This window comes from Martes martes (assembly GCF_963455335.1).
Source record: "Martes martes genome assembly, chromosome: 2".
Taxonomy (NCBI): domain Eukaryota; kingdom Metazoa; phylum Chordata; class Mammalia; order Carnivora; family Mustelidae; genus Martes; species Martes martes.
Genome location: NC_137889.1, coordinates 84,647,250 through 84,659,157, shown reverse-complemented (window position 1 = coordinate 84,659,157; position 11,908 = coordinate 84,647,250). Strand labels below are relative to the sequence as shown.

General features: G+C 39.6%; 1 protein-coding gene across 1 annotated transcript in view; it reads right to left on the bottom strand.

Annotated features, from left to right (window-relative positions):
* Positions 1-729: 729 nt before the first annotated feature.
* DCHS2 (dachsous cadherin-related 2) overlaps positions 730-11,908 on the bottom strand; it is a gene marked incomplete at both ends in the record, with an annotated part of 261,937 nt that continues 250,758 nt past the window's right edge. The window contains 4 exons of the mRNA XM_080796327.1: positions 730-3,350; positions 5,892-6,024; positions 6,913-7,199; positions 8,991-9,121. Coding sequence (XP_080652453.1) covers positions 730-3,350; positions 5,892-6,024; positions 6,913-7,199; positions 8,991-9,121 — 3,172 coding nt within the window. The remainder of the gene's footprint in view (positions 3,351-5,891; positions 6,025-6,912; positions 7,200-8,990; positions 9,122-11,908) is intronic.

Sequence of the window (11,908 nt, the reverse complement as noted above, 5' to 3'; positions counted from 1 at the left end):
AGAAGGCCCAGCAAGTACAAGTATGTCCTGGGTGGCAGTCAACCATATACTTATTGCTGCTATCAATCCTGGCCCTCTATCAGGAATTATACATTTCTGGTTCACTTAATCAGGAATAATTTTCTTATTTGGCATAGTTATGACAAATTTCATTCTTAATTTCTCATTATATTTCCAAAAGACACCATATTAAAATTCAAATTATGGCAAAACTACCTAAGTGTGGTGTACGGGGAAAGGAGAGAAATACATCTCTAAACAAACCAGATCTACAGAAAATTGCTTCATTTTAACATTTAAGTTTATCGTTCCCCACTTCCCCTCTCCATTATTTTCGGTCCTACATTCATTCCTTATTCAGTATTTACTAATCTATTTTAGGTAGAGCACTGTAATCAGCAGTAATATGACTGGACTGCACAATACTTATTTTCCATTTATTTTCATAGAAACATTTTGGCAGTCAGTTTAGTTCATGGCGTCCTCAGAAAACCAAATAGGATAGAATATACACTATTTTATAAACAAACTTGAGTCCTGAGAGCAAAACATAAAGGTTGAAAGAGAGGTGTAACTTCTCATTAAGGCTGGAAGAAATCTGAGAAACTTAAATGAAGAGATTCTGAAAACCCTGACTTCATTTTACCCAATCTCGAAGAGCTAGCTTAAACATGTCTTGCTCAACCATTCATGACCAATGGTAAGTGGGTGTTTGACATCACAATCAGGTTATATTTGAACTTCGTCTTTTGCTTTAAGTTCACGGCATGTACCACTCAGATGTGTTCCCGACGATTCCCCACTTGACAACCGTGGGGTCATGGCAGGGGTCTGTGTAGTCAGCAGGAAAACAGATGGAGAAAAGCTGGGAGTCATGGCTTCAGGCAGAGAACTGAGATGGTAGGGAAGTGGGGAGTGTGGGTATCTGTGAAGCACTTGCCCGGGGGTTCTGGCTGGCATCCTTGGTGGAACTGCTTTAATCCCGGGCTGGGCTATTGCGGTAATCAAAGGTGGTGGGAAAACCAAAGGCTTCTCTTTAAGAATGCCAGGTGTCTGTAAATGTTCGTCCTTTAATTCTGCAATATCGTTAAATACCGAGGCAAGATGTTGGAACTTGGGTTCCCAGCTGAGGAGATAATCCCAGTGGTAGTTGCCTCTCACATCGTGATTAGAGGTTCTCTGGGTGGGAAGAGCCATGCACCTTGTTTCTCGATCATCTGAAATAAAAACGGACTCTCTCCTGACATTAGCCTGGATGCTCTCTTTTATCTCTGTCTTCTTTAGTGTCTGGGGTAACACATTATTTGGAACACAGGTTGTGCCACAGCCTTCCCGATCTTCTTCGTCAAATGCACGGCTGCTTTCTGCTGGTTCAGCAGTAACCACCACATCGGTTTCTCCAGACAAGCAGGAGAGCTGGTCCGAGTCCCTTGGGATTCCAGAGTCTGGGACCCTGGACTCGCGGTCACTGAGAGCTGAGCCAGCATCCTTTCTGTAAGGATGCTCATTTATCCTCTGGATTTCCTTATCTTCTGCAGTCTCTCCTTCCACAGAGCAGTGGCCACTGGAGTTTGACTGCCTATACAGATTCACAATGTCCTTTTCGATGATACTTATTAAGCTCAGCCATTCAGGCAGGGTGTCTGCCGGTACCACCTCGTTACTACCCTCCTTAGTTTTCTGGAAGGGCTTGAGCATGCTGCCCTCTGTGGTCAGTCCCAAGCTGATATCTAAGGAGGACGATGTTTTCTTTTCTTCGTAATTGTTTGCTGTATCTTTTTGTTTATGTCTTAAAATCAATACAATTAGAATGAAGACGAGTATCAGAAACACTAAAAAGGAGACCGTGAGGCTGACTGAAAAGCCATTGCCCGATACTCCTGAGAGTTGTCCTTCTGAGAAAGAAGACATGTTCACGAAAACCGTGCAGACCGCAAACCTGGAGTCCGCTTTGGGGCTACGAGCAATGATTCTCATTTCAATGGCGTCTCGTTCACGGAACTGACTTCTTATTAGGGGAGGTGCTCCAGTCAAATAGATATTTCCATTCGTTTTATTCACTAAAAAGAAAGGAGATGGCGTCTCCAGCAAGTACAGCACGACTCCATCGACACCCGCATCTTCATCGGATGCTTCCACTCTGCCAATCAGCTGTCTCACTTTATTTTTCTCTGGAAGGTTGAAAAAATACTCATCTTGAGTAAACACAGGTTCAAACTCATCTATCCCTTCAATATCCAGCCAAACCGTTAACGTGGCTGTTGAGTCACCTTTGTCTTTTGCCTGAACTGTGAGGCAGTATTTATTGTCATTTTCATAGTCGAGGACTTGCTGAGTGTGAATATCCCCTGTCAAAGGGTCAATGAGGAAGGGATCATGGTCACGAGGCCTCCCCTGAGTGACCGAACAGGGCGATAACACAGAATAGGTCAGTTCTCCATATGGACCTGCATCAAAATCCAAAGCATTTACGGAACATACGGTGGAGAGAACAGGCACATTTTCAGGAACAACACAATTTGAGCTTGAGAACATAAACTGAGGTGCGTGGTCATTATCATCCTGGACATTGATAAACACAAGCGCAAAAGAAAAATGCTTCTTTTCTTCATCTGAAGCTTGAACAGTTACAGTGAATTTTGTCATTTCTTCATAATCCAGAGGTTTAATCAAATAAAGAACTCCAGTTTTTTCTTCCAAGTGAAAATGCCCCTTCTCATTTCCAGAGACAATGTGGTAGGTGATTTCTGCATGCAAACCCACATCATGGTCATTTGCAGAGACCACAGTGATGTGACTCCCCAAAGGGGTACTTTCCCTGACATGGGCGTGATATTTCAGACTGTTGAATTTGGGAGGATTATCATTGACATCAAGTACTTCTATTGCTACAGTGGCTGTGGAGCTCAATGGAGGGAAGCCATGGTCAGATGCGAGAATGACAAGCTTATGATTGGCAGCTGCTTCTCTATCCAGACTCTGAAGCAATACCAGGTAACCAACTTGTTTATAAGGATATTCCGAATGAATGAAACTAGTTTCCACATGGAAATTGTTCTGTGAATTACCACTGATGATGGAATAATCAACATGTGTGTTTTCACGGGTCCAGTCATGGTCAATGGTTGAAAATGTGACAAGTGTGCCTCCAATTTGAGCATCTTCCCTCAAGCTGAGATTATAATATTCTACAGCAAACTCAGGAGCATAATTGTTCATATCTTGTATTTCTACCTCTACTAAGGTAAGAGCCCTCAGGTCAGGAGTTCCACCATCACTGGCCTCCACAAGAAACTGAATTGTTGATTTTTTGTCCAGAAGTAATATGGGATTGATAGTAAATATTGTGCCTGAAAAACAAGACATAGCATTTTAATGCCATGAGATTAAGTTTTCCGGACCCAGGTTGTCAGCAAACATTTATCAAATATTTACTAATGTGTTTAGTTATTTGCCAGATTTGTTATTTAAGTTACAACCAAGAGTAAATCCAAATAGGAATTTTAAATTTTTATAGTTATGCTTTTTTAACACTTCAGATCCAGAAATAATACTCCTGACATTCACTCTATTAAATATATGTGTCACTTGAAGATGACTTTCCTGAAAATGTCTCTTAACTTTATTTTTGTATAATAAGCTGCCCCATTATCTTTTTTTTAAAGATTTTATTTATTTATTTGACAGAGATCACAAGTAGGCAGAGAGAGAGAGAGGAAGGGAAGCAGGCTCCCTGCTGAGCAGAGAGCCCGATGCGGGGCTCGATCCCAGGACCCTGGGATCATGACCTGAGCCAAAGGCAGAGGCTTTAACCCACTGAGTCACCCAGGCACCCCCCCGTTATCATTTTTTAAAGAAAACGTATTTTTTTTAAGATTTTATTTATTTATTTGTCAGAGAGAGAGAGAGAGCGAGCGAGCGAGCACAGGCAGACAGAGTGGCAGAGGGAGAAGCAGGCTCCCTGCGGAGCAAGAAGCCCGATGTGGGACTCGATCCCAGGATGCCGGGATCATGACCTGAGCCAAAGGCAGCCGCTCAACCAACTGAGCCACCCAGGCGTCCCAAGAAAACGTATTCTTATTTGAAAAATCTACATCCTATTCTGCTATCCATAGACACATGTATAAAGACATTCTAACATAAAGATACTGATTCTGGAAATACTAGTTGACATTCACTCTAGTCAAATGAAGGTAATATATATGATAATACTGAGTTACAACTATTGCTTAATTATGGAGGTGTCTTTCCTAAAGCTCTTCGTTAATTCAGCAAGTGGATTTCCCTTAAATGAAAAACATTTAATATATTTTATTATTTTTAAATATAGAAATACGTAATCAGAGTCTCACCATGACTAAGTTGATCTGATAACATTTAATGTTTTTTTAAAGATGTATTTATTTTTAGAGAGAGAGGGAGAGGGCAAAGGGAGGGGGAAGGGCAGAAGGGGAGAAAATCTCAAGCAGACTCCACATTGAGCATGGAGCACGATGTGGGCTCGATCTCATGACTGTAAGATCATGACTTGAGCTGAAATCAAGAGCTGGACTCTTAACTGACTGTACCCCCCAGGTACCCCCATTTAATGTTTTAAAAACATTTGAATCAATATCTCATTGCAAAGCTTGTTAATAATGCATGTTAATAACGCATGTTGCTAGGTTAATGGGGCATGTTGCTAGTGCTCAGAGTGACCACCTCACACACTCTGATGGGCTGTGGCCAGGAGAGCAGTTGATGTCATCTGAGCACTATACATCTCCCACCCCCGACCCTCCAAAAAAGAAAGGGAGGACAAAAAAATAGCCAAATGTCTGAAATGTTTCTATCTATACATTAGCATTCACCCACAGGCTGTGTGGCGACATGACCTACTTCTCCCTTTTGGAACACTCCATGGGCCTCCTACCGGTATTCTGTGATTAAATTCTTCTTTGGGGAAATCCTGAGGTAATTTTTTAAAATTAAGATATAATTAACATATAATATTGTGTTAGTTTCAGGTGTTCAGCCTAATGATTTGCTATCTGTATATATTGCAAAGTGATCCCCACAGTAAGTCTACTTACCATCCGTCGTCCTGAGGTTCATTTTTAAATCAGCTCTCACTTATGAAATAATGCAATGGTGTGCAGAAATGGGGAACACACGGTGTAACAGGTCCCAGGCCCTATTCTTTTCTAGAGTGTGCTCTGCTAGGGACAATGTTTTGCTAATCATATTATCATATAAAATTTAACTTTTAGTATCTACCCATTGGTATGCTTTCTCTATGCAGTTCTTAAGTGTTCTAATCTGAAATCACTTGTCTGAATGCATTTCATCACCACAATGATTTGCTTTCTGATAAAAATATAAAGACACTTGGAAGCCATCAAATAAACTGGAATACCACAATAATTGTTCTCAGCAGAGATGCCTGAATAGTTTTCCGTTCATTTTTTCTGTCCTTATTGACTGTATTATGCTATTACAGAACTTAATGTACTTGGCTTGGAAAAAAAACTTCCACGCTCTTATAACATGAAGTCCTTGGTACTAAATGAATCCCTTTGCCTTCATTTTGATGCTTGTTGGAACCCAGGATAATTACCTAAACTTTCCTTGGTTGGACTGATGAGCTGGGTGTTTACTACATCAGGGTCTCTGAAGTTCTGTGCATTTGCCGGCATGTAATTTTGCTTTCCAGCCATTGAGATGTTGGAGAAGAGAAATAACACCAGGATTTGCTACCACAGCATTTGATGTGAAGAGAAATAAGAAGGGTGGCATCTATAATTCCAGGGGGGTGAGGTGGAAACATTTTAGGAGCATTTGGAAAAGATTATTTCAAGCTTCTACTTTGTATCTCAAACCTACGAACACTAAAGCCACAATAAATAACTCACCATTCATTGGATCGATTGAAAATTCCTTAGAAGAGGAAAGGATTCTGTAAGAAATGTTCTCATTGCTTTCTAGGTCGGTGGCTGCCACGGTCAGCACTGAGTACCCCAGAGGCACCGATTCGGGAACAGTGACCTGAAGGAAAAAGAGAGAAAGGAGCCTTGTGCTTACAGGCTAGAGATATTTTCATGAACAGGGCCAGAAAATAAAACCATTGCATTCATTTTACTTATGGAAAACACACATAGTAATTTATAGAGTTGATATATTAAAACATTATTTTGTAGTCCCAGAATTCAGAAAAACAAAGTTAAAAATTTTTCATTTAGTTTTGGTTTTTATTATGAAAAAGAAATCCATCTAAATTAGTTCTGCCTGGTAGAGGACAGTTAATAAGACCACTACTGCAGTATTACATACAGAAGATCATTACCTAGTTTACTTTCCCTTCTGTGTTTATGCTTAACCCGTGCATTTGCTACATTCAGAAGTCTTGAAGCCCATTTCCACATACTTAGTTGAAGGCTATTATTGTCCTGACTTTTATAAACATACACTAAGTTCTAAAAAAATAAAATTTCCACTTTACAATATTTTGTTTATGATTTGTTTCTGCAAAATTTTTATCAGTATATTCCAAAAATATGTCAAGGAAAGAAAGAGTTTTCCCAAATTAAGTGCTGATAATCCAGACCACCGTACTGTCTGATACCTTTGCAAATATTAGGCCAGTTCTGATTGCTATGGACAACTAGACTCCAATCTCTACAAACTAAAAAAGAAAAAAAAAGATGCTATACTTCTGTAAGAAACTGAAATGAATGAGCTCTTTCATTCCATATGTACCTACCACAGCTCCAGAATATTGAATATACAACCCTCAGCATCAACTAAGGCACTAAAACCTGTGGTTACTGACTACCTAAATTAGTCTGCAAACACTGGTTGACAACACAGTCTGTCAACACTGTTACAGTATTCCCTATTCTTTTCTACTTAGGCTGCACTCCTGAAGCCATTTACCTGGTAAGAATCTTGAGAAAATACAGGTGGGTTATCATTGACGTCCGCCACACGGACAGTGAGTGTTCCCTCTGTTTCATGCACAGTATCCGAAATTTGGATGAACAGCTCATATTCAGTAACTTCTTCAAAATCCAGCGTTTTCATTAGCACCACTGCTCCAGTATTCCGATCAATAGCAAACTTGGTTCCAGGATTACTGTCTTTGGCAAAACTGAAGATGAAAGCTGGATTCAAATCCACATCATGAACTGATATCTGAGTCACAACAGCACCAGGCAAAGAATCTGCAATAGTCATGACCAATGTCAGCCTCCATTAAAATCCATCCTTTGAAACACTTTTCTTTAATAGTTCCATCCAAACATTTTAACTTCAAGTCCAACATGATTTGCTGTTTCTTGGCATGATTTCTAATACAAAGCTCATTACGAGCTGAACAAAAACTCTGAAGAATTTATGAGCCCAATAAAGTGAAAATTTACCACTGGGTAGGGAATTGAGGAGGTAGGGTATATTCGATTTTTATATTGCATTTTTTATCATATGCGTGCAACACCATTCCAGGACCAAAAAACATTCTGAGCCACTTATTTCTCTTATGTAGTTTCTGTATTAAAATCATATATTCATGGAGGATATGGGTGGGAAGAAGGTTATTACTCAAAACATTAATACAAAGCATCCAATTTTGAAACAAGCAAAATTTAAACGACAATATGTGTATAATAAGTTAGAAATACTTGGTTCCTTATACTTATTTTTGTAAAATTATTGCATTTGGGGGCACAGACTATGGAAACTTATCAAAATTATCCAGACTATGGAAAGACAAAGTATACATCATGCTAGTGATAAAAGTAAATATTATTCACCACCCCAAAATCACAAAACAGATGGCATGCTAAATGCCTAACATACTACATGTGTTCTTTAGTCTGAACTCCATAAAAGGAACCTCGTTTTTAAGCTTACAAGTATGGGTACAGGTGGAGAGAAGATGTCAAGATACTCAGAACAGTTTCCGTATATATGAGACGCATGTAATTTTCATATTTGAGGCTTGAACATTCTGGATGCATCAACCACTCCTTTACCCTATTCAGTATATGTTTTGATTTTTGCCCTTTGTTCTTGTGATGTGTTTATATTGAGAACATTGTTGCATTTTGATGCTAAGGCACAGTGGTTAAGAACAGTACCTTCAATAAAAGCAAATGGAAGTATATCAAATGAGTGAGAGCCAGAACTGGAGAATTTTTTCTTTGTAGAATATTTTAGAGTATTTGTAGGTATCCCTATATACCTACAAATATATGCCTCTGTGAGTGGCAATTTGTTTGGAAACTGAACACCCTAAAATCTTAGAAACATCTTAGGAATAAGCTGGGTACTGAGAGTGAAAGGAGAGAGGCAAGAGAGGGGCCAGCACTTTTTGCAAATTTCAATGATAGAGTTGGCACAGCCACTGACCGTGGACAAACTTTGGGATTGCAGACGATGGAGTCACAGAGTCCAGGGACCCAAATGGGATTCATTAGCATACTGTGTAAAATTTTGTATTTTCTATCTCTACCGTTAATGTGATTAAAATTTTTCTGTAAATGCTGAATTTGAGTTTACACTAAAGGAAAGTGATGACTCTGCAATGAGCATCCTTTCACTCATTACTTGTCAGTCGTATACCGCAAAGACCGACAGAATTATCAGTCTAAGGACGTTGCTTCTTCTCAGACGAGCTTTAGAATGATCACCATAGTCAACAAAGTATGCTTCTTGATGGAGTACATTTTGTTTTTGAGAACTATCGGCATACACAAAAGCAGATGTGTGGAATGACAGGTTGAGTCTGGGGAACGGGCTCCTAAGGACTTAAAGGCAAATCCCAGCCTCAACATTTAACGTCTTTAACATCTGATATTTAACTTCTGACCATCCATTTTCTATTCTGTAAGATGAAGACAGAAGCTGTCCATGTTACATGGTTTGTAAGGATTAGTACTCATATTGAACAGAACGCCTGTCTGGTAGATGATATTATACAAGATAACACCATGATTCCAAATAGGCATACTTACTCTCTGCAATTTCCACTGCTTCAGAGGAGAGAAAAGCTGGGGCATTGTCATTAATATCGGTCACCTGTATCTTGATTACACTTGTACCAGAAAGCCTGGGCATCCCTTTATCTGTGGCTTGCACAATCAAGCTGGTTTGGAAAAGAAACAAGAAATGTAATCCATTATCCAGAGAATTCGAAAAACAACATACGTATCAAATATCCCATTGAAAACTAAAAAATGAGCTGATTAGCTACTTTTATTTCTCCCCCTAGCTTCTACTAAATGGCATCATTTAAAAATTTATCTCATCAGAATGGTAGCCTAGGCATGCCTGGGTGGAGCAGCCGCCTTCGGCTCAGGTCATGATCGCAGGGTCCTAGGATCAAGCCCCATGTCTGGCTCCCTACTCAGCAGGGAGTCTGCTTCTCCTGCTGCCTCCCTGGCCACCCCCCACCCCGCCCACCAGCTTGTGCTCTTTCTCTCACTCACTCTCTCGCTTTCAAATAAATAAATAAAATCTTTTTTAAAAAAGTATGGTAGCCTGAAATTTACTTATTTTTGACAGGTTTAGAGCATCAAATCCAGCAAGTCACCAAGGGGTCATGTGGCATTTAAAACAAATGAGCGACTTCTGGAAACAGACTGTAGAATTTAGTCCTTCCCTACCAAGGACAACCTAAAAAGTACAAACACCAATACCCATTCTTTGGATAAGTAGATAGCCTCCACCCTACCATGCATGGCCTGGATATTACTATGTATTTCCATTTTACTGTACAACAAAAGATAAAGCCATGAAGAGATTGCTTTGAATTGATACTCTTTTTAGATCCAAACTCAAAATCAATAGAAACTGTAGAATTAAGAGAGGATATTGCATGATTAATACAGGTACAAAATGATTGATTGGCTAGAACTATAGAGTAGGGGAAAAGGCCACGATCTGAAAGAATTTATATGCAGTGATTTTATCTCTCTTAGATGATGGTACAACTATCTCTAGCAACTAAATTCAAAACCTTCTTAGTGTCTTCAACTTCTCCCATTTCTGTCACCAACCTTCCAAAACCCAAGTCATTGTGAGTCTTACAGATTTCTCCTCTTAATTACACTTGGACCAGCTTCCCAACCATTTCAGTCCTGCCTTCAGAGCCTCAGATAGGCTGATCAACTGTCCTGCTTTGCCCGGTTCTGAAGGGTTTCCTGGGACATGGGACTTTTTAAGGTTTTTTGTTTTTGTTTTTAAACCAGGACAGTCCTGGGCAAACCAAGATAAGTTAGTCTCTGTAACCTCATCCTCTCATCATCTTGACCTAGAATGTTCCTTCTTCATTATATCCTTTCCCATCTGGAATACTTGTTCACTAATTTCCCTACTGCAAGTCTCGTCTGTACCTATCGATCCCCTCCACCCACCCCACCCCTCCACCACGACTCAACTGCTCCATCCAACATCCTGAATTGAAAACCGGACTTCCCTATTGAAAACTTATCCTTGACTCTTCATGTCCAGAAGAGGCAGTCCAGGCCTTGAGCTACATGACCTCCAATGACTTGGCTTCTGCCTGGAATTCTTGTCCCTATACTGCCCTCTTGATCTTCCAAAGTTCACATCTCTGGAAGCTCTCCCTAACTTCCAGTCTGTTCTGATGCCACTTTCTCAATCCCACAGAACACTGTATGTTCTTCTGACACATCAGTCATCACCCTTTGTTCTTACTGACTGATTATCTGCCTCTCCTATAAGTCTCTTGAGGGCAGGTGAGTTATCTCACTTGATTTTTAAAAAAATATATGCTGAGGGATGGCTTCTCAAGATTTGTCTTAAATTATGATGTATTATATGGCAGAACCAGGATTTAAGTCCAGGTCTTAGTTAACTGGAAAACCTGTGCTCTACAGTCTTGAGTTCCAGTATGTATCTTCAACATGCATCTATCATGCCCTAATGTATAACCATTAGCTTTCCACTCCCCTCTAAACACTACAATGACACGAGTTGTCCATCAGAAGACAATCTTTACCTCATAAGTAGTTTTAGTCTTAGCCCGTGGTTGATACTACCCTTTAAGAAACCGAGTCATGGGATTTGACACATTTCTACTTTCTTTTTCCTTAGCTTACCTGAGGATTGATCAATCTTTCCAATCTTACATTTTAAAGTGATGTAAAATAAGCATCAACTCTTTCTTGGCTTAAATCTCACTTAATAGCAAATAATCCCTGTTTATATACTGTTCATGGAGCACACAGGCTGCTTTCCACGCTATCAGAGCTGGGACATCAGTAAAACCACTACTTGAATTTCACACTTCTGAGTTTAGGATTCATTCCCTATGGAAAGTTTGTTTTGTTAGCATGAACATAAGTCAGGTACATATGAAAATATTTTCTAAAAATAAACAAATCATAACGTTCTCTGCCTCTGCAGCCTGCCCCTCCCCAGTGTCATACTAAAAGCTCAGCCAGGTCGTCAAAGTTATGGGTCTGTCAATTCTGCTATAGCTGCAATCACCCTGATTTTTGCAGTGGTACAGTGTCAGGTGTTCTAAGTCAACTTATAATGATGAGCTTATGTCAACTGAAATATATATGCCTAAGTCAACTATATTCATATATGAACATATGAATATAGAATTACATGTTCTCTCTATATATGAATATATATATGCTAAGTCAACTTAAAAAATCGAGAATCTTTAATACAGAAGAAAATGTACAATTCAGTTTCAAAATAAAAAGACAAGTAAACAGTTCCTCAATAGCTTGAGGAAGAGATGAAAAATTAGGAAGGCAGATCCACCAAGACTCTACACATAACTTCTGTGAGACCTCGTTTTCTATGATGGCTCCTTGGCAGTCTTTGTAAAACTATTGGTTGTAACCAGTCTAACTGGCTCCAGGTTTCAGAACAGCTGCCCTGATTAGTACAT